The sequence below is a fragment of the Chlorocebus sabaeus genome, chromosome 3, assembly GCF_047675955.1.
Source record: "Chlorocebus sabaeus isolate Y175 chromosome 3, mChlSab1.0.hap1, whole genome shotgun sequence".
In the NCBI taxonomy this organism is placed as follows: Eukaryota; Metazoa; Chordata; class Mammalia; order Primates; family Cercopithecidae; genus Chlorocebus; species Chlorocebus sabaeus.
The window spans coordinates 79,292,916-79,317,048 of record NC_132906.1 but is presented as its reverse complement, the minus strand read 5'-3'; the positions used below and the strand labels follow the sequence as shown (position 1 = coordinate 79,317,048).

Genomic DNA, 24,133 nt, shown 5'->3' with positions numbered 1-24,133 from the left:
TGTCTTTGCATCTTGTTTCTGGCAGCCTTTGCTTGTTTAGAATGACAGGTAGAGCCACAGTTAAAACTTGGTCTGCAACTGCATTCAGACCTCTTGAAACTGGGAGGCAAACCATAGAAAAGAATGGATATCCAGACTCCTTCATCAACTCTTCCTCAACATGCAGCAGGGTCTTTAAGCAGCATCTTAGTTTCTATTGTTGCAGAGTGGTTTGATGGGTGGTCCTGGCTGGGGATATTGTTTTGGCAGATAATGATCTAGCAGAGAAACACGGAAGATGGAGACATGAAAGGACAGGCAGGGAATGGCTGAGAGAATAGGCAGCCTCATGGAGTTAGAGAAAGCAGAATCAGAGATGACCATGGTGTGCCCACTCTTACCCATTCCCACCCAATTCTCCCAGTCAAGTCTAATGAGATGTTTTTTCTGACCTTCCCAACCTCAGGTCTGGGGTTAAGCCCACAAGGTGTTTCCAGAGCTCATGCCATAGATCTTACCATACTCCAGGACATGTGGAGACCCTTCCTGGTACTTATCATACTGTATGGCAGTTGCCTGATACTCATCTTGATGCCTCTCCTGCTATCAGCAATTTAAAGGCAGTAGTGTTGTCTTCACTGCTGCACCTTCTATGTCAAAGACAGAACCTCATGTATGTTAGGCCCTCAATAAATGCCCATTACATGAATGAAAGAAGGCAGAGATGGAAGAAGAAAGCAGAAAAGTTAACAGAATAAAGGTATTGAGGTAAGGCATAAGTAGAAAATGAATGTGCAGAAGAAGTGGAAAAGCAACTTTGACTTTCAAATAGTAACCCTCCTTCAGCAGTACCACTTGGACAAAAAGGCCAGACAGAAACTCAGACCAGGACAGGGCCACAGACAAGAACCTGGACTGGGATGCCCTTTTCTATCTGAGAAAATGAAATTGGACTTTTGTCCTCTAAAATCCACATCTATCTCTTCACCTAGTTGATGTTGATGATGGCAATGAGTCAGGTTGATCACACCTTATCTATAGAATGTTCTTCAGCTCCATGAAGTAGTCTTAATGTTTGGGGCCAAAGATCTAGAAATCTTCTGTTGGTCTAGCCTCCCTCAGTTTCTAGTATGTATGTCAAAATCTTCAAATAGACTATTTCAACTGATAATAGTATTTTTCCCTTTTAAGCACCTTTTTGCAACTAGCTCAAATTTAAATGATAAAGAAAAATTGACGGCATCCTCTTTACTATCTTATTAAACCATACTTCTATTAATGATGATTCACTGAAGGGCCATGAATAGCTACACTGAAAAATTCTGTAGCATATTAATGTGCTGAGCATCATACCACACTTAGTTCCTGATATAATTTTAAGTTCCCTCTGGGGGGAAAAACAGTTTCTCTGGATTCTTTTTATAAAAAGCACCTTGAAAAAGCTTTCAGATACTCAAAGACATGAATCTTGTTCTGTTCCCTTGTGTATATCTGATTTAAAGGTTAATAAGTAATTAGGAAGAACACTCATCCAAAAATTACCAATTAATATGCCATCATTTTCATTAAAAATGCTATTAATTATATTGTTGTACAAATGTCTTGGACTGGCTAATAAAAAGTTACCTAAAGCAGTTCTAAATATTTCAGAGAGAAAGAGAAATGAATCAAAATCAATCACTTCGTAACATTATGATTTGGGTTGGAGAAATCAAACAAAGGAGAGGAAATGAGTGTCTCAATTATTTAGCGTGGATAGAATCTGACAGAGTTCCATGGTTTATTTTATGTACTGAGTCATTATTACTAAGAAAACCTAATAAGATATCTTGGCAGATATTTAATGTGGAAGTTTGACAAATAACAGTTCTTTGGTTCTTATGATATAAAGCAGCTCTCTATAGATGAGATCATACTTTTAAACTACCCAGATATATTTTGTTGGTTTCCTAGGAGACTGTAAATGCAAAGTTATGACCTAAGTATGTTATGTATTTAAACTTTGTTCTATACCTTAAATGCTGGTATTAGTCACTTATTCAAAATTCACAGGATTTCAACGTTGAAGAGTTCATGATTAAACTTGTACCATCGCTCCAAGAACTCTACTAGATTTAAATGTATGTTAACAGTTTTATGAGTCCCCAAACTGTTACTGTGCTCTCACTGTCCTATCCTGTCATCTCCTGCATGGATCAAACATCTATTTCTATTGTGATCATTATGGCTAAGCTGGGCAGCTGGGTAGGGTTTGATAAAGATTACCACTGTGCACGTTCCAGCTCAACACCCTTTTGATATGTAACAAACTATAATGGGGATACTTGTCATGAATGAAATGAACCAAGTATGGTGTTAAGAACTACAACATCAACTCAGGCACAAACTAATGATTTTCCGATGCATCATAGATACGTAATGGTTGCTAGGCAACCAAATATTTCAACACTGGCACAGGGGAAAACTTCTATTGCTAAGCTGGGATTGGCCACTTTAGCAATTAGTTCTGCATGGGATTGTCTGTTAGTATCTTTGGTATAGGAAAAAAAAAAAGAAACTTAAAAGACAATCTGAAGACTAATCCCAAGCGTGCACCTATTTGAGCAGCAGCTCTTGAGATGGAAACTTTTATCCCTCAAGGCATGTTTGTATCTTCTTCCTCACATTGAACAAAGATGTGTCTTCTCACAGATCTCATTCATTGGCCCTGTTCTTTACCCAGAGCAAGTTACTTCCTCTTCAATGTGCTAACTCTGAACATCTGTAGAGGGCTATCATGTCTTCTCCAAATCTTTCTTTCTCCAGGGTAAACACATCCAGTTCATTCATTTCCATTTCTTCACATACTACTTACTTTCCCCTCACAATGATACCCTAATATTTCAAACTGGCAATAACTGGGTGGTTAATAACTGGGTGGTTGTTGTTTTGCTTATAGTTATAGTTAATGACTTAAAGGCTTCTGCATAGTTGGACACTGCAATTAGAATTGTCACAAGAATAAAAAGTCAAAGGGTATAGGGCAGGTGCTGGATCTTTTTTTATCCTGACTTGGGAAATGTAATCTATGAGTTAACATAGTCTTTGTGCCTTATTTGAACGTTGTATGACAAATGGAAACTTTAAGTAAGACCTTCAGGGATAGTTACTAGATTTATACAGTGTAAGAACTGTTTCAGAGTATGTGATATAATTATTTCAAGTAATGTTTTCTAAATTTGGCCATGCAGCTAAATCATTGGAGAGCTTCTAAAGATACAGAATACTGGGATCCATACCCAGACCTACTGACCAGGTGCTTCCATAAGTCCCCAAAGGAATAGCATTTGGCAGCCACTGATACAGGGTAAATAACATGAAGGTCTGCCTTCCCACTTAGCTAAATTCTACCTAGCCCATCATGCTCTCTGCTATGACATTTTTTGGTTGTTCTTGCAGCTAACGCTTCCATTTTCTTAAAAAGTCTCTTCTGCTAATAACTAGTACACATGGTTTAGTATTTAACTGTAAATTTTGCAAGGCTATTTGTCTCCTAGTTAGTTTATAAAATCCCTAAGAACAAGAACTGAGTGTTACATTTCCATGTGTCTTGCAGGGAGTATGGCACAATATCGAACAGAGTCATTGATTAACTGGTGAGGGGTTCTGGAAACAGTGGGAGAAAAAAGAAAATAAAGGAAGGTAGATACAGGAGACTAAGCTAAAAATAATATAAATATCAGAGAAACACAAGATTTCAAGATTAATTCAGATTAAAAATGAAATTCAATGAAATGAAGCTTACACAAGATAAAAAAGATATAATAAAGTTGAAAATAAAAGAATGAAACACAATATATCAGGAAAGCATGAAGAAAAAAAAGCAGGAGTGGTACATTCATGTTAAAGAATAAATTGAAGAAAATTGGGAACTCAGGGGGAAAGGATGGGAAGGGGGTAAGGGATAAAACACTACAAATTGGGTTCCGTGTATACTGCTCGGGTGATGGGTGCACCAAAATCTCACAGATCACCAGTAAAGAACTTACTCATGTAACTGAACACCATCTGTTCCCCAAAAACCTATGGAAAGAAGAAATTTTAAACAAAAACAAAGAATATATTGAAAAAAAGGTTAATTACATATTGATACAAGACAGAGCCGTAAAAAAGCTATGAGACTTAAGAAACACTAAGCTCAGAATAACATAGTATCATAGAAATACAAGGAAACACCTGAGGAGTATTAAAATTTCTTGCATCACCATAACTCTCTGTCAGGTCAAGGGGATAAAAATAAATAATTACAGACACCAAGCACTTGAATTATGTAATGTTTGGATAAATATCTGCACGCTGATACAACCTTGGACCTTAAGAACAGGAAATGCATCTTCTCAAGTGTCATGTACCAGGTATAAACACTGATCATAATCTGCACTAAAAAATACTGCAGTGCATTTCTAAGGTAAAAACTGTGCCTTATTATTTTAATAATAAAATACTACTACAAATTACTACTAGAATTTCAAAGGAAAAAGAAAAACCAGATTACTTGGATATTTTAGAAGTGGTTGCGTAAGTAATGACTGAGGCAGTCAAGCAAACTAGAAAATAACAAAAGTGAGAAACAAAAATCTACAAGATACAGCCAAAACTATTTTTTTGTAGTAGATTTACAGTCCTAAATACTTCAACAGAAAAATAATTATGAGAACAGAACTAAATATTCTACTCAGAATTTACAGGCAAAAAGTCCAAACAATCGAAAAGAAAGTTGGAGAAAGGAAATAATAAACACAGAAGTAAAAATAACAATAATGATGATGAGATAAAAAAATTTGTCCTTTGTAGAATTGGTAGCTAAGATAAAGAACAGATTCTTCAAATAAAACAGACACACCTCTGGCAAATTTAATTTAAAAAATAAAAGGAAAACAAATAATATATAAATTATGTAGTCATATTTAGAGAGAAGACTTAGTGTAAAATAATTGTAAGTGATAAAATTGAAAATCTTAGTGAAATAAATAATTCCCTGAGAAAAATGTAAATCAAGATGAACTTAATGCGAAGAAATCCTATAGGAAAATAAAGAAGAAATTGTACTACTTATGAAGATGTGACTGTTACTTCAAGTGAATATTTTAGGAATTTCGGGAGGACCTGGGGCTCACCGAGAGAGGAATTTGGATATCGACAACACTTTCTACAATTTAATTAAAGAAGTGGGCTTAAACTTCATGTAAAAATGAGCTAGATTTTTATTTAGAATTGAAATTGGAAATAAAAAATAATTCTAGAAGACAAATGATCAAATAGAACTTTCTGTTTAAAATGGCAAAGAAAAAGTTAAGGAGACTGGAGCCAATCTCAAGACGAACCAAGGGAAATCTAGAAGTGGCGGGAGCTTCAATTACACAGGACACGTTTAGTAGGATTTTCTACAGAAGCAGTCTGAGGGAAGTCTGCTCAGATAATAAACCAAGTTCTCCCCAAGCTTGGGTTTACACCCAGCTCCTGAGTGACTATGGCGAGAATGGCCTTAGAGAACATGAAGGGTAAAATGACCAGCAGTGCAAATGGGGCCAGGAGAGATGCCCTCATAAGAGGAAAGAGTCATTCCCTCTTTGAGCAATCACTTTTTTAATTTATTTTTTATTTTTTGAGATGGAGATGGAGTCTCCCTCTGTTGCCCAGGCTGGAGTGCAGTGGCACGATCTCAGCTCACAGCAACCTCCACCTCCTGGGTTCAAGTGATTCTCCTGCCTCAGCCTCCTGAGTAGCTGGGATTACAGGCGCGTGCCACCACGCCCAGCTAATTTTTGTATTTTTAGTAGAGATGGGTTTTTACCATGTTGGCTGGGCCAGCCTCGAACTCCTGACCTCAAGTGATCCGCCCACCTCGGCTTCCCAAAGTGCTGGGATTATAGGCGTGAGCCGTCGTGCCTGGCCCGAGCAATCACTCTTGACACCACAAAGGTAAAGAGCAAATGGAGATGGGATGTGTATTACTTGATCTTTTTAATAACCTGTCGTGATGCATCAGCTTTTCTAATATTAATAATTCTACCTGAGGCAGGTGGATCACTAGGTCAGGAGATTGAGACCATCCCAGTTAACACGGTGAAACCGCATCTCTACTAAAAATACAAAAAATTAACTGGGTGTGGTGGCACATGCCTGTGGTCCCAGCTACTCAGAAAGCTGAGGCAGGAGAATCGCTTGAACCAAGGAGGTGGAGGTTGCAGTGAGCCAAGATTGCACCACTGCCCTCCAGCCTGGCAACAGAGAGACTCTGTCTCAAAATAATAATAATAACAATAATCCTACCTCAAAACATATTGTAAATCCACACATCTCCCTACCTCTGCCCCCTCCACCCCAGCCGGGTGGCATAGTTAGTGATGTGAGTGATGCAGAGGCTTTTTTGAACCAACCACCTGGCCCTGCCTCCTCCTCCCATCCCTCCTCCAGGCTGACTGGCCTTCCCATAAGACAGATCAGAGCCTGTCATCCCTGTGCTCAAATCTTAGTGCTGAGCATAACATTCAAACACCTACACAGTTTCTGTCTTACTCATTACGTCAGGCCTCTGGTTTCCAGGAATTGGCAAAGCGCGTTCATCTCCAGGCTTAGAGCTTTTTCCCCTGCGTCTGGGAAGCCTTCCTCTCTTTTCCTTCAGGCCTCAGCTCAGAAAGCAACTCCTTGGAGAACACATCACAAGCCACCCTTTCTGTAAAAGTCCCACCCCCCCCATCACAATGTTTTCTATCAGAGTACCTTGCTCCATTTCCTGTCGAGTAATTCTCAGTCGGTAAATAAATAATTGTTGGGTGGGAAAGGAAGGCTGTTTCTACCAATTTTTTTTTTTTTTTTTTTTTGGTCATTTCACACTAGAATGAAAATCCCATGAGGTCAAGAAATTTGTCTGCTTTTAGAACATGCTCTATTTCCAGTGGTGTGCCCACTGCCTGTCATACTGGGGCACTCCAAATTTCATAAATCAATCACACTTTTCAGAAATTGTGATTATTTTATTAGTTTGTTTACTTTTGCTAAAGAGTAAACTGAGGTGCAGTAAAAATTTAATGAGTTTATTTGAGCAAACAGTGATTCAAGAACTGGGTGGCTCCAAACCAGAACTGGTTCGGGAGCTCCACGATGGATTGCAAGGGGAAGGCTTTTATAGGATAAACGTGGAAGTAATGAAGGGAAATATTCGACTGATTGCAGTTACACAGTTACCTTATTGGATCTATCCTGTTGGAAATTCCCTAGTTACATAATTACACATCTGTTTGTTACTTCTGACTGGAGTTTAAGTTGTATTCTTTAACATAGGCATTTACAAGAAATTGCTCAAGTTAAGTTTTGCTTACGTTTGTAAATCAAGCAAGGTTACAGTCACATCTGAGGTCTTGCTGGCTATGTCTGCATATAGTTTCTTCAGGCCTGACCATTTTAACTTACTTTACCACTGTGTTGGAATACTGTTGATTCCCCCATTAGGCTGTGAGGTCCATGAAAGCAAGGTCCCCACCTCTTCTTTGGTCACCAGACATAGTGCTTAACACTTAATAGTGGCTTAATGACTATTTGCAAAATAAATAAATGAATAAAGAGATTTAAAGTTCCCTAGAATGTGAAATGTCTTTCTCCTTGACTTTACATACCACTCAGAAGATTCTGGACCTACTAGAATTCTTCATTAAGAATTCTGTTTTCCTGATATTTTCCAGCTATCCCAGCTCCTGTTAACAACCAAAAGTTAGCAGGAATGGGGGAGAGGTCATGTGATTTCAGTGCCTCCAACGAGGGCTGCTACTGATTAATTTTAGATCCCAAGCATCTGGGTCAATGGCTAGCTTCATGGCAGGTATGCAAATGCTTATTTTAGTGTCATTATTAATGATTTTACTAAGAGCTGAGAGCACTTGAACTATTCTTCCAAATGAGATTTGAGATGTAGACAAGATGGTCATTTTTTAAGAGCCTCCATATATTCTATTCTACTTTTCAACACATACGTTTTTATATTAAGATTGATTACTAATGTACCTAAGCACCCACATCACTATTCAGTAAAAAATTAGACACATATTTTTTAAGAATAAGAAATGCTCCTTTGAGATGATGATAATCTAAATGAAATATAAACATCCCTAAAGTAGAATCTAGCCATTCTGTTTTGCTTTAATTAGGTTAAGGCCTCTACGTCATTTTCTTTTTCTCCTTCCCCTGACAATATATCATGTTCTACAGAGCTTAATATTGTGTGGGTACAACCTCAGGCATAAGGAAATGGTCTCATCAGTCATAGTCCCAAAATGCTGTTTGGTCAGGCAAGATGGTTTAGGTAAGTTTGAGCACAAATAAATATGTCAGTATCTACTCATTCCCTGAATCCCAAAGGTCGGTGCTCAGGGGAGGATTTGTTCTAGGAGTATCAGTTTTATTCTTCTTGGTCATGATGGTGCTGAGAAAGACTAACATACACTGGACTATAATCTTTGAGCCAGAGGAAATTGAATCAAACCAAGTGGAAAGAATGTGCTATTTAGTATTAGCAGCATCAGTTAATGGAAAAATTGTGAAATAGGTGAAGTTCATCATTGGTCTAGCTCCTGCAGAACAAACCTGGTCTCCCCAGTCCCAGGGGCATGCCCGCTGGCCTTTGTTTAGACCTTGGCATTTTCTGCCGGTTTCTCTCAGCTTCTTGTGGCCTTGATTATGTGCACTGAAACAAAGCCATTCTAGGCCTCGAGGCTCCTAGTTGGACACTTTCCTCCCCCACCCTCAAATGGATATTAGCTTATTTGATAGATCAAGCTGTCCTCATTTGCTAACAGAAAAAGGCTTGAGGAACTTCTTGGGTCCTCTCAGGTAACATGTGGATTTCACAGTGACTTTCTTTTTTTTTTTTTTTTTAAGAGGGAGTCTTGCTCTGTCGCCCAGGCTGGAGTGCAGTGGCGCGATCTCGGCTCACTGCAAGCTTCGCCTCCCGGGTTCACACCATTCTCCTGCCTCAGCCTCCCGAGTAGCTGGGACTACAGGCGCCCGCCACCACGCCCGGCTAATTTTTTGTATTTTTAGCAGAGACGGGGTTTCACTGTGTTAGCCAGGATGGTCTCGATCTCCTGACTTCGTGATCCGCCCGCCTCGGCCTCCCAAAGTGCTGGGATTACAGGCGTGAGCCACCGCACCTGGCCCACAGTGACTTTCTTATGACAAAACTCTTCCAGTGTGTATGACTCAAATGAATAACTCTGCTGGTGTGGATTTTAGTTCAAGTAGTATGGACAGATAGACTCCTGCCTTTGAATTTTATGAAGCAGTAATACATAATAAAAAAGAGCGGGAAACTGGCATAGAGTTGCCCATTTACTTTTTCTTTTTGTCAAGTAAAGGCATTATGGAAAAAGAATGACAAGACTCACCTACTAAGACAATCATTTTATGAAAGAAATCAACAAGGGCTGGGCGTCATGGCTCACGGCTGTAATCCCAGCACTGTGGGAGGCCGAGGTGGGTGGATTGCTTGAGGTCAGGAGTTTGAGACGAACCCGGCCAACATGGTGAAACCCTGTCTCTACTAAAAAAAAAAAAAAAAAAAAAGCACAAAAAATTAGCCAGGCCTGGTGGCGGGCGCCTGTAATCCCAGCTACTCGTAAGGCTGAGGCAGGAGAATCACTTGAACCCAGGAGGCGGAGGTTGCAGTGAGCCGAGATCACGCCACTGCACTCCAGCCTGGGCACCAAGACCGAAACTCTGTCTCAAAAAAAGAAAAAAGAAAAAGAAATAAACATAATAATTAGAAGAAGAAGAAAACAATCTTGGAATAAAAAACAACGTTTTGTAGAAAATTACAGCCAGATCGGGGGAATAAGTTCTAGTGTTCGATATCACTGTGGGTAAACTGTAATTAAAAATAATATAAAAATTATAGTTTCAAATGGCTGGAATATTGAATGTCCCAACACAAAGAAATGATAAATGTTTGATGGATATGCTAATTGCCCTGATCTGATCACTGTATATTATATGCATGAAAACATCACTATGTACCCCACAATATATGTCAATTTTAAAAAGCAGCCTTTGAATTGAATGAATTTACCTTAATGAGAAAAACGTCTTTCAGTGTCCTTATTTCAGAGCAGACTAGTGAAAATTTTATCAAACACCAGCATCAGTCTAGGGCTAAGATTTTGGGAACGGTGAAGTTGCCCAACAAGCCAATCCATGAATTGTAATAGCTCTAGCTGACACTTGTGAGCAAGTCTCCATGTGACCTGCTTTTAGGACAGCTATAAACATGAGTGAGCATGCAACACCTTTCAGTTGTAAACCAAAGAGCCTTCTTTGTACAAAGCCTTTAGCAGTGATGTTTTTCTGTTTGTACATTAATGGGAAAAACTGAGTAACCAGCAGCCAGAAATGCTACCTGAATTTTATTGGAACAGTTAGAACCTTAAAATTTAGGATATAAGGACACATTTCTTCACTAGCAAGCATGGGTGTACAGCCAGTAGCCGCCAGGCACAGGGATACAACAAGGCAGTTGCTGTCTCCCAGCCTTATATTCAGTGGAGGAAACAGAAAGTAGAGAGACACAGTAGATAGACAGCGTCACATAAAGATAATTCCAGGGTTGCTTTTGTGAGCAAATGTGACATTTAAGCAAAGACCAGACTAACATGAAGAACTGAGGCTTACAGTTCCCTGGGAGAAGAGCATTCCAGGTGGAGGGAACAGCCAGTGCTAAGGCCCTGAAGAATAAACAGGCCAGTGTGGCTGCAGCACAGTGCAGGGGGCCGGGGAGCAGGTGGCTGATCTGTGGGGCCAGAAATGCAACAGGTGAAACATCACATAGGCCCTTAAGGGACTTTGAATTTCATAAATGAAATGGGAACTACTGGAAGATTTTGAGCAAGAGACTGGCATGCTGTGACTTATGTTTTAAAAGGATCACTGAGTGCTAGAGTAGAGAAGTGAGAGCTAGCAGGCTACTATAATAGTTCATATGAGACACAATGGTGGTTTGGACTGGGGTGGTCATGATAGAAATGATGAAAAGTGCTTTAATTTAGGGTCTGTTTTGAAGACAGAGAGAATAGGACTTATAATGGATTGGATATGGCAACAACGACAAGAGGAGAATGAAGGTGGGTTTCAAGGTGTTTGATCTGATCCACCGAAGGAGTGGTACCATCTACTGAGAACTGTTCCAATGAGAACAGTAGGTTGAGTGGGGAATTAAAAAGTTATTAGTGGACACATTAAATTTGAGATATCATTAAATAAATATCCAAGTAGATATGTCAGATAAGCAGTTGAATACTAAGACTAGAGTTAAGGAGAGAAATCAGGGCTGAGATAGAAATTAAGAAATATTCAGCATCTAGAAATGTTTATGGTCGTTGGATTGGATAAAGACATCTGGGCCACGTGTTCTGGTGGCTGCCCCAGCAAGTGCAAAGGCTTTAAGGCAAGAACGTGTTTGGTGAGTTCTAAGAAGAGTAAGGTGCCACCATGGATGTGTAGAGAAGATGTTCAAGGACTAAGTCTGGAGAGAGTCCAATATTTAGAGGTCAGAAGGAAAAAGATTCAGGAAGGGAGGCAGAGGACTGGCCAATGAGGTGAGGGGAAAACCAGATGAGAGTGAATCACCAAATCAGTGTGAATACAGTCTTTCAAGGATGATTAAGAGCAGTTGATAAATTCACTGTGCCTTCAGTGATCTCTATTGATAGAAGAAGCAATCTATGCTGTTATATTCCCAGTGTTTAAGAGCACCTAATCAATATTTATTTGTTTATTTTAGAGGTTAAATATGGCAGTCTACTGGCTGAATCCATCCTGAAGATGTGTTTTATTTGGACTCTAAGGTTTAAAAAGATTTTAATTGATTGCCGAGATTCAGAAATTGGGAAACATCACATCAAAATTTGAATTTCTGTTTCTCTTTAACAATTATTCAGATTATCACAAGGCAAGCAACAGCTGTCTATTGCTGAGTGGCAGCTGCTGTCGTTAAAGGGGTCATGAGCTCCTCACTGAATTTTCTGCTGTCTCCAGCAATTCCTGAGTCTCTCCAACACGGAGAGCTGAGTCATTTGTTCATATCACCTTCCTGGTTCCTTTTTATTTGCCCCCTTTTGTTTAGTTAATGAGAGAATGAATGAATGAATGAATGAGTGAGTGAGCTAAAGAATATTTGCTAGTGAGACACCTGGATCCCAGAGAGGCAAAATGATACAAAGTTACATGTGACAAAGGCAGGGCTCAGATGCAGATTCCTAGGCCAGGGCTTTTAATTTTAAATCTTTGCTTCCTATTGTGTCATTTTTTTCAAATCCTAAAATATAAACAAAAGTTTGACTGAAAGAAAGGTACTGACAGAATGCTGACTATTTTCATTTTTAAAAAGAATAGAATATTAAACAAATCCTGTAACATAAATATTTCTTTCTCCTTAAGCCTTAATAATGAATGGTTTCATAAGAACCGATACACTGACTAACAAAAGTTAGCATCACTGCCCAAAGCAAAATGAGTAATAAACCTAACTATAAAAAATACAATTAAAATAAACATTGATATTGTATTCCATTCATTTATAGGTGAAAATCAATGTTGCTATTTTTCTCCATGAATTATTTTTACATGTTTTAACCAAAGAATGTTGTAATCATGGAACGCCAGTTTGTCATCATTCCTTCTTCGATTCAGTACCAAAGACCCTCTAGAGTTTTGCAAGCCTCCTCTCTCTTGCCAAATCCAATCACTAGAATTGAATTAGACTACAGTGTTGGATTTCTGATGTTTTCTAGGTGTATATATTATTTTAATGGGTTGAATTGTGTTCCCCCAAAATATATGTTGAAGTCCTAACCCCCAGTTCCTCAGAATGTGACTTTATTTGGAAATCGGGTAGTTGCAGATGTAATTTAAGATGAGGTCATACCAAAGAAGGGTGGGGCCTTAACCCAATATAACTGATGTCCTTATAAGAAGGAGAAATTTGACCACAGACTCAAACACCAGGAAGATGATTTGAAGGGAGACACACAGGAAGATGGTCATCTGAAGAGGGAGGTAGAGATTGCAGTGAGGCTGCCATGAGCCAAGAAACAGCACTACCAAAAGCCGAAAGAGGCAAGAACTGGTTCCCATCCCTTTCCCCCAACTTCCCCAACCCCAGGGGCTTCAGAGGGAGTGTGGCCCTATCAGCACTTTGATTTTGGACTTCTGGGCTCCAGATATGAGAAAGAACACATTTCAGGTGTTTTAAACCACACAGTTTGCGGTACTTTGTTACGACGGCCTTAGGAAACTGAAACAGAGATGATTTTGTCTAACTCTAAATTGTAAAATGGGCTAGAATGTAGGCATCTTGCTGGAGGACGCTGTCTCCAGGAAAGTGGCTTTCTCTCTCCAGGAAAAGGGCTTTCTCTATGGTACATATGTGCGTTCCCTAAGTGAGACATTTGGAGGTGCCTGATGCCCTGAAAATCTTCATTTCTTTGCTTACTCAAAGCACTGAAACTGATCCCACCTGCTCTTAGGGAGTCATGGTTCTGCTTTTATCCTGAAAGCTGCATGTTTCTCCTTCCTTAGCACAGAATATCTTGGGTATTGGGAGGAATTTGGTGCTAATCTTGACTCTGGGCAAATTTGTAAACTAACTCAAAGGTTTTTTTTTAAAGACTCTCAGGCCTTCTTAAATGTTTCAGACTTCTCTTAAGATGAAGAGTTCTTAACTTGCAATGTATAGATAATTTTTAGAAGCAAACATGAAACCCTGCAGATTGTTTGTAATAGTCTGTGAGTATGGGTATTTTTCTGGGTAAAGATTTCTTAGTTTTGATTAATTCTTAAAGGTATTATACTTCCCTACAACCTGAAAAACAACAACAAAAAACAAAGGACCAAGAGTTTGGGCCATAGTGGTCAGGTTTTATGCCCGGGGAACAAGGCACCCGGGGATGGGGGTGGATTGTAGTAGGAAGGCAAGAGTTTGAATTTAGAGATGTGGCACTAGAGGTGACAATGGGCCATTCAGATGGGGATGTTCAGTAGGTAGTTGGAGCCATGGTGGTGGCACGTGAGGGCACACACCCAGATTTGGGATTCATTGGCACAGAGGTGGGAAATGAATGCATAAAAGCAGATGAGCTTTCAGAGCTGATGGCTGAACCTGAACTAGGAAAGGCTGATCCTGAGTCTTGGGGAGCATCCATACTGAGGGAGCAAGGGGAGGAAGAGGTGGCATTAGAGGGAAAGTAGGAAGGGCAGTGAGCGTGGTGAAAGAACTAGAAAAATAACACAGGCAAAAAGTAGCAGGAGAGAATTCTCCTCGAATAACCAAACTGCAAAATGAAACAGAGATGTTAAAGGAAATGGTGAATGACATACAAGGAAGGTTTTGGTCTGGAGATCACTGATGGAGCAGCACTAGGTCCATCTGGAAAAGTTGTAAGGGTTTCTTTGTTCATGTCTGCACTCTCTGGGGATGACCGTACTTCTGCTCTGTGCCACATGCCATGCTAGGTGCTGGGGCATGACAATAAGTAAGACACAATGCCATCTTTCAGAAGCTTCTGGGCTCTCACTGGGCATGGATTTCCAGGAGTAAACTATGATATGAAGTCTGAATAGCATCCAGAGAGGGTGCACAGGGGAAGTGGTTGATATACCCAGAACAGCCGAAGTCAAATGAAAGAGATGGGCTTGTTTTCAGGAAATACAATTGGTGGGTCCAAGAATCTTGAAGCATGAACCTGCCTGTGCTCCGTTACATTCTAAAACTCACTTATGCATTTCAGAATCACATGGGCACACACACGCACCAACAATGCCTTGGACAAAAACCATTTTTGTTACAGAGATTTAGTAGGTGATGGTATAATATTTATAGACAGACACAAACAGAAACAAATACAACATATGCCTTAGTTTCTCTGCAGTGTCTCTGTCTTTGAAAGATTGAAATTTCTGCTATCTAAACAGGTTTACTCCTGGGAGCTTCTATTTTAGAATGGTTTTTGGCTTTTTTTTTTTTTTTTTTTTTTTTGAGATGAAGTCTTGCTGTGTCCCCCAGGCTGGAGTACAGTGGTGCAATCATGGCTCACTACAACCTCAACCTCCTGGGCTCAACAATCCTCCTGTCTCAGCCTCCCAAGTAGCTGCGATCACAAGTGCATGCCACCAGAACTGGCTAATTTTTAAAATTTGTTTGTAGAGATGGGGTCTCACTAAGTTGCCCAGGCTGGTCTTGACCTCCCAGGCTCAAGGAATCCTCTTGCCTTTGCCTCCCAAAGTGCTGGGACTACAGGTGTGAGTCACTGCACTTGGCCTAGAATTTTTTTTGGAACTCCTCAACATGCTAATCTTGTTAAACATGAATATTATTAAGCTATTAAGAATTTTGGAATTAACCACATCAGTGATTTATTCAGTAAGTGCAGTTACAAGAAGGGAATGCATAGTGCTGGCTAGGAGCCACACTCACCTGGAGTCAGGCCCCTTCTCTACCATTCATGAGTTTGGTAGTCACAAGTGAGCTACTTAAATTTTTGAACCTGTATCCACATCTCTAAGGGTGATTGAGTCATATTTACCTGACAGAGTTATTGGAATAAATAATGCATGAAAAGTACCTGGCATATAGTAGGCTCTATGTTACTACAATGATGACTATTGATAATAAAAAAATTGTCTGAGGTTATATTTGCAAATCAGGCCAAAATTAATAATTGAGAAAATACTCAAACAATTTCTGCACAGAATTCACTGCTATTAAGGAGCCCAACAGCAATTTAAGAACATGAACTTAAAGTCTTGGCAAATTGCATATTGCCATCAGCTAACTTATAGACACCATCCCATAGGCAAATGAGCAACTTCCACTTCACATCTTTGAAATTTAGACAGACAACGAGGGTAGAAAAAAAGTAGTTTCTGCATCATATGCAGCTTGAATTACCCTGAAGAGGAAATCAAATTATTTACTTGAAAATTTGTCAATGTTGTATTATACTTCCAGAGTCACACCTGCGCCTTGAAATTCCTACACAGAACCCCCTGATTTTGAAATCTGGATGCTGACCCCAGGGCAACAGCACATGGCTGTACAGGTTGTCCACTGCGCAACTCCAGGGGGTGTCAATCACGTAGACTGTGATGAGAAAGCTGCCCCTAGAGTGCAGTGCACCCCTGTACAATCAAATCCAGCAGCCCTATCTGAGAGGCTTGAAAACTTCCCTGATGAACATGGAGAACATGCAATTCAACAAATATTTATTGAGTATCTATTATGTATGAGACACTGTTCTAGGTTCCAGGAACACAAGAGTGATCACAACAGACACAGTCCCTATCCACATAGAGCTTATGTTCTAGCAGAGTGGAGGAGGGAGACAGATAATAAACCGATAAACAAATTAGCATCTCTCATATCAAATGCTGGTGTTGGGGGAGCAGTAAGCCAGGTAAGAAAGAAGTGGGATCCCAGCAATGGCAGAATTACAATTTGAAATAAGTTGGTAGAAAGGCTTCATTCACAAATTGGCATTTTTAATCAGAAACCTTAAGGAAACCAGGAAGCATGCTGTTTGTGTGGCTGAGGCAAGAGTATTCCAAACAGAGGAAAGAGCAAGTGCAGATGCCCTAAGGCAAAGCCTACTTGGCATATTCAGGGAACAGCAAAGATGCTGGAGTGGGTTGGAGGGGGTGGTGGCGATAGAAATGAAGTCCAGTGGCAGGAGGGGGAAGCAGATCTCACAGGGCCTAGGCAGCCTTTGCAGTGTTGCTCTTTACTCTGAGTGTGGTGAGAAGCCACTGGAAGATCCTGAACAGAGGAGTGACATCATCTGATGCAGGTGTTAAAAAGGATCTCGCTATACTTGAAATGAATTTTTATTACAAAAGATTACGCCTACATTTCTAAAAATTGTCTAAACAATTTTCCCCCATACTCTGACTGTTTTCAACCAAAATTAGCAATCCTATTTTTAAAGTTGTGTCCCTTTTTAAAGCTGAGTGTAAATTCAAATGTTTAAGCAAATAAATACTTCCTGAAAGTGGTAAATACTGACACTTTTAGTCTTAATAAGCATTAATGTTACTTTATGTGCTCCCTTCCTGATGTTCAATTTACCAAATGGTTCAGATTAATTCCTATCAATTACAGGAAAAAAGAATCTGGAAAGAAAAATCTTAAACATTTTAGCTATGAGAGAAAGCATTTCATGGATCATAAAAGCATCAGAGACATGGTTAACGTGGTCAAGGCCTCTGCTCCAAGGGAGACGATTGCTCATAAAACAGTTTGCATTTTGTCAAGTTAACCTACGTTGTGGAACACAGCATTCTGGAATGTGACCTGGCCTTTCAGAAAAATCGTTAAACAAAGTCTACTGTTCCTAATAATACTGAAACTTCCAAAAAAATTCACAGCTGCTTCCATGCTCAGTGTTTTACATAAAATACAACAACAAGGTATGTGAAAAACGTACAAATTTCACAGTAAGAACTGTACTATATTTTCCAAAATGTCTTCTATAAATGCATTTATAGATGTATAATTCTCATGCCAAAGAGCTCAGCAAATCACTTTCCACCAACAAATTTAGTACATACTTATGGAAAAGTTTACTCATGTTTGTAAATAATATATAACGACAATAAAAAAGACTCAGATTGACTTGCCCCCATACTGGCAGTCCAACATAGATTTCTTTCACAGTTATAAATAAATACTTCACAGTGTTTGCACAAAATATCTGGTAATAAATAACAAAAATATTGTGTCCCCCAAATCTTTTTTCTTGTCATGGCTAATTTGTATAATTGAGGTACTATCATTCACACAGTTGATTCTTAAAAGTTTGCACTTGTTAAGAGTTGGGCACATGATGTTGCCTTTAAAACCAGTCATCAAAATCAGTGGCTATCCTGGGATACTTTATTGTGAAGGGAAAGAAACTAATATTTCAGGTCCTAACTTGTTCAGCCCTCGGCTAAGTATGTGGGATGCCACAGGTCAGGTAGTCTTTGAAGTAACCTTATGAAGTGGTAATTAGATCGATTTTATGTAAGAGAAAACTGAAGCCAACGAGGTAAAATAACTCGTCCCAAGTGATGAAGCTTGCCTAGGTCCCAGCCAGGCTTAGTCAAGCCCTGGTTCATCTGATTTCAAAGCCCTTGCTGCTTTCTCTCTATTGCACACTGGTTCCAATTGCACACTGAGTTCTCTGTTGCACACTGAGCAACATTGTCTTTTATTAATCGATTATGAAATAAAGTTAAACAGCTTCATCATTATCATTGTCATTATTTTTCTTTTTAGCTACTATTTTTTGAGTGCTTTTCTGATTGGTCTGTCCTGTGGAAAGAGTTTGCAATCCTCATATGAACCTTGTAAGGTGAATCTGCCAGCGTGTTGCTACAGACCGTGCTTACTTCAGCCAGTTTCTCTGCCGAATATCCTCCTTTTACTGATGAGGAAACCAAGTCAAAAAGTCATAAATGACACACCCAAGGCTGGGAAGTAGTTGAGCAGGTATTTAGACTCAGATCTATTTTACTCCTGTGCCTGTGGGCCGTTTTCACATTCTTTTCAGCTGGACAGTTTTAAAAATGTATAATGTTGCACTCATTAAATAACCTGAAATTTTACAATCTGAAAGGGAACTGATAACTTGAGGCACTATATAACTATGCTTCAACGCCTCAAAAAGGTTCCACCAGGCACTTCTGAAAATGATTTGTAAAGCCTTTTTTTACTTGAGTGGTGCTCAATATTCTCACAACTTGGCTCATGTTTTTATGCTGAACAAATGGTTCATGACCCTTTATTCTGGGGGCTGGATTCCTCAAACAATTGTGGTCCTAGTGAATCCACAGTGATGTGGTGAATAGCAAGGATCTACGCGTTGTTGTCTAGTTGATATTCATGAAATACTTGGCCTTAATAGGTCGGGAATTATTTTCCCCATATTTCTCTAATTACATTAAAGAACATAAGGTTTTTTAAAAATTGGCAAAAAAAAATGTGATGTTTAATATTAAATATCCAACTGGAGAAGGCTTGGATTAATAAGATGGAAAAATTGGGGATGACCTGAAAAATTAATTTATCATCACTGACCTGTTTTCATATCTTGAAGCTTTTATGATCTAGTTTTAAATCTACACTGCTTTTTTTTTTTTTTTTTTTTGAGACAGAGTCTCGCTCTATCACCCAGGCTGGAGTGTAGTGGTGCAATCTCGGTTCACTGTAACCTCCGCCTCCGAGGTTCAAGTGATTCTTCTGCCTCAGCCTTCCAAGTAACTGGGATTACAGGCACGCATCACCATGCCCTGCTAATTTTTTGTATTTTAGTAAAGACAGGGTTTCACCATGCTGGCCAGGCTGGTCTCGAACTCCTGACCTCATGATCCGCCTACCTCAGCTCCCAAAGTGCTAGGATTACAGGCATGAGCCACTATGCCCAGCCTGCACTGCTTTTTCATAGTGAATGTTTCTATTGCTGATAATCACAGAGGCAAATACAGACTTGGTTTACTTTTTTTACTAAAGGCAAAATATACTGATATATAACTATGCTTGTACTGTTATAGTTTATATGAATTGTGATTTATCCATCTATTCATTTCCATTTTAGGTAAAACAATTCATCATTTTAAAGTCTAATCTAATAAACTTTTTATGATAAAAAGGAATAAAATAGGAGTAGGTATTGATGTAGATTACAGATCTATTTTGTCAAAATTTTACCCTTAAAATACTTTTTTGTTGGGTCGAAAATACATTTTCCTGCTTTGAGTGTATTGACAAATTTTCCCTTTAAGATATATTAAAATTTAAATATGTAGTTCAAAGTCTTATAAGAATTATAAATTTTGACTTATGTCTTACGAGACATAATTTTTTACTTAAGACAAAATTGTCCTAAAGGACAACTCAGTCTCTTTAACACTCAAGAATAGGCTAGGGTCACTATTTTGTAAACTAACAGCTGTGTAATTTCTCAAATCATGTCAAGAGCATTGATAAACAATTTTCTTAACTATTTGGTAAACTTACTGAAGTCTTGCAGAGATGTAAACACTGAACTCTTTTAACCTATGTGCCTTATTTATTGCTCCTGGAAACAATATTATTATGCCTGTAGGACTGCCCTAGACAATCTCAGATTCATAATGTTAGGGCTGAATACATTCCACAGCATTATGGGTTAACTCATGCCACTTCTAGATCTTTCATTAAATTCTCTCTATCTGCCTAACTCCACCCAAATCAGTATACGACTCAGATGCCTTGAATCTCCAAAAACATGTCTTAAAACAGTCTGTTGGAAGCCAGCTCTCTTCTATGGACTCCATAGAAATGTGTTCACTGTCTGTTCCTCCCACAAGGCATGTGTCCCCTTCTTCTTGCATTGTAGATACTTGCTGATATGCTGTATTTTCCCTGCCAGAGAGTAAGCTCATCAAGGGTGCCATCTGAATCACTTTAGTTTCTTTTGTCATATAACTCACATGAAGTAGATTCTCAAGTATTGAGTATTGAATGTGTACTTAATAATTTCTGTTAGCCATGACACATTTTCAAAGAAGGGTTTTAGGAAGTACTCGGTCAAGAAAAAAAAAAAAGCCATAAGAATAGAAAACTCTTCAAGAGCTAAGTCAGAATAACTGGCACTTAAAAGTGACACATTCAATTTCTTCACCTTTATATAACCTCCAGAAGATCAAATGTTGATAAAATATTTATCTTCAGTTGTCACAAGCCAGACTTTGATTTAAAACTCTTGGGTATATGAATGTCATGCCAGGCCAGAAATACATCATCATGTATTTTTAATTTAAACATGGGTATGTAAAAAATTTATATATGCCTGATATGAAAAAATTTGAGTGAAAATCTCCCAACAGTCACCACAAACAAGAAAACAGAATCTAAAAGCAATTTTTAAACTTCTGTAAAAGTGCAATGAAAAGCCTTCTGCTTGCAAGTCCAATGTGGTATTGAAATGACACATAAAACGCATTCTCTTACCTTTAGGGAATCAAAGCAGGCAATTACTCTTCCATTTTCAACCTGACAACTTTTGGGGGGATGAGCAAATTTGCATTCTTCATCGGAGCGTGAGCATGTTCCTCTTTGAAACTGTCTGCAGACTTCTAATGTCAGCCATTTTGTATCTCTGACTGGGGCAACGTTCAAAGCCATGGTGATAAAGTAATTTGGGCCGTTTGTTTCTGTTAAATGATGAAATCAATCCAAGTTCTAATGATTCCAAAACTACTGTTGTGAAAACTCCCACATGTAAGTCTGAAGGTGAGTGATGAATTGCTCAGTGAAGTCCAATCCAGGGAACAGGATGATGAGAGAGTTTATGGATAGGCAATCACTCGTCAATCAACATGTCCCACTTGAAGATGGCGGGCCACAATAAAAGCACACTCAGTGTCATCTCTGGCTTTCAACGTCTGAGTCTCTTGGCTGTTTTGCAGATACGCTTGTTTTTAATAAAGTGACTTCAATTTCATGGCACTCCTTGGGAGAATATTTAATGCTGACGCTCACAGCTATTGACGATGTTAGAAAATAAGACACTCAGATGTTCATATTTTAGCAGGATGTTTTTCTTCCCCCTTTTTGAATTCTGAAATTAAGCAATTGGCAAAGTCAGACAACTGAGGTATCTTCATCCACTCATAAGGTCAGGGTAAAGTGTACTTGACAGAAGAGCGAGATGTGAATACAAAGAAAGCTCCCAGGCTGCAGTTTCCAGCAAAAGTGACTTCACACAGGCACTTCTAAATGATAAACCTGCAAAACAGAAATGAAATATCAACCTTTATGCAAACTCAATGAATCAACACTCCAACGAACTTTTGAACTCTTATCTAGAATTTGCAAAAGCCTGGTTTAGAGCTTTGAGCTTTGAATATAGTGAGAAAAGTTATGCATTAAAGACAAAAAAAAGAATACGCAACAGAAACCGTATTGCAGAATTGTCTAGGCAGCAGTCCAAAAGTTAGGAATGACTCAAACAGATGAGTGTGGCAGACACAATAATTAGGCCTTCTGAAACAATCCCATCTAATGTGCTTAATCGCCAAAACAGTGTATTAGGACTGTGGCTTCCAATTAATTTCACATTTAGGCCATTGATTTTATTGTTGGGAGTGCTATAAACAATTATTTGGGATGTGTCCCTCCTATGTAATAAAGATATTGTCATTTTGGATGAAGTGTGGGCTCTTTCTTCTTTACGTTCTTCCTAGTTTACAGAGATGTGGACTTAGAGATGGGTAGGTAGGATCCTCTTGATATTTTTTCTCAGGTGTCTTAATATTTCCTCTCCACCATAACTTACCTAATGTTTATCTTCCTATTTACTCTGCAAGCATTCACAGGGCAAAGACTGTTCTTTGTAGTTTTCATTTCTGTATTCCCAGTGCCTTAGTCTATGGTGTATATTAGACCCTCAAGAAATATTTATTGATCAATATAACTGATGACTAAATGCCAGGAATGTAAATTCATTTTAGTTGAGTTCAGTTTAGTTTTTAACTGAGTCATAATCTAAAAACGCTCTGTAGTATGGAATGCTGGAGTTAAAACACATGGCTACAACAAAAATATAGTCAGTAAGTTCAGATGTCTAAAATAAGCACCTTCAGTTTCTTTTAACTTTTTCAAGGGTTATGAAATCATGGAACATTAAATTACAGTTATTGGGATAAGCATGAATAAAGGACTAAAGTCCAGAAGTTGATTATTTTCATGAACTGGATATGCCACAAATGACCTTACATGCTTGCTGAGCCTTGATGTCTTTCTAAAAAATTTATACCTGAGAAGAACTTAATGAAGACTGGAAGTAGATTATTTTAAATTGGCAGGTACCAAATAAGTTCACAGAGCAATATATATATATACACACACACACATATATATATATACACACACACATATATACATATATATATTTTAGATGGAGTCTTTCTCTGTTACCCAGGCTGGAGTGCAGTAGTGCAAACTCGGCTCACTGCAATCTCTGCCTCCTGGGTTTAAATGGTTCTTGTGCCTCAGCCTCCCGAATAGCTGAGACTACAGGTGTTTGACACCACGCCTGGCTAATTTTTGTATTTTTAGTAGAGACAGGGTTTCGTGGTTTCATCATGTTGACCAGGCTGGTTTTGAACTCCTGACCTCAGGTGATCCGCTCACATCAGCCTCCCAAAGTGCTGGGATTATAGGCATGAGCCACCGTGCCCAGCCCAGAGAGTAATAATTTTTAAGTGGTTCACAAGTGTTCCCTGAAAAATTATGTCCCCAAATCAAAGTTTATTTAACCCTGGGTAAACCAAGCCAGACGAGCTTCCTTGCATTAGGACTTTTTTATTCTTTTTTTTTTTTTTCTTTTTTCTTTGAGACAGAGTTTCATTCTTGTCACCCGGGCTGGAGTGCAGTGGTGTGGTCTTGGTTTACTGCAACCTCCGCCTCCTGAGTTCAAGTGATTCTCCTGCCTCAGCTCCCCAGTAGCTGGGATTACTGGTGCCTACCACCATGCCCAGATAACTTTTGTATTTTTAGTAGAGGTGGGGTTTCACCATGTTGTCCAGGCTGTTTTCAAACTCCTCGCCTCAGGTGATCCACCCACCTTGGCCTCCTAAAATGTTGGGATTACAGACATGAGCACCACATCTGGCCTGCCACAGGGCTTTTCTTGGCTGCTGTGTCTGATGGGTCCCTTATAAGGGAGAAGCTACAGTGGTGTCTCAAGCTTATCTGATGATGGAACATTTATTTAAGCAGGACATCTCTTGGGACTGGTAGGAAATGCTACTTCATCCCAATAATTCTTTTACATTTGAATAAAAGTGTTTGCATGAGTTCTAATTGCATGTGCATTTAAGGAAGTTGGCAATCTTGAAAGCTATGACACATAGCAAACTTCAATTATAAAATATTTGAGGGATCCAGGCAGGCTCCTGCATGTCTGTTTGGCAACGTTGTGTTCACAGAAGCTAATATCAGCGAGCTTAAGCTAGGGAGCTTAAGAAGATGAGTTTAATAACCAAATTTAATATGGGTTGGGTTTCATAGACCAGCCTGGACTTGTATCTTTATTACCTCAACCTGTACCTC

At 39.0% G+C, this 24,133-nt stretch overlaps 1 protein-coding gene and 1 long non-coding RNA gene across 15 annotated transcripts in view; one reads left to right on the top strand and one right to left on the bottom strand.

The window, feature by feature from the left end:
- MBNL2 (muscleblind like splicing regulator 2) overlaps positions 1-24,133 on the bottom strand; it is a 171,665-nt gene that overhangs the window by 98,539 nt on the left and 48,993 nt on the right. For 9 of the 14 annotated variants that reach the window (XM_007960714.3, XM_007960713.3, XM_007960717.3 and 6 more), the window contains exon 2: positions 21,029-21,805. In XM_007960714.3, the coding sequence (XP_007958905.1) occupies positions 21,029-21,202 (174 nt within the window). In that variant the 5' untranslated portion in view covers positions 21,203-21,805. Of the gene's footprint in view, positions 1-21,028; positions 21,811-24,133 lie in introns of those variants that run through there. The other 5 variants (XM_073014443.1, XM_073014444.1, XM_073014446.1 and 2 more) reach the window with 2 other exon arrangements.
- LOC103214690 (uncharacterized) overlaps positions 1-24,133 on the top strand; it is a 197,840-nt gene that overhangs the window by 136,495 nt on the left and 37,212 nt on the right. The gene's annotated exons all lie outside the window — the stretch shown is intronic.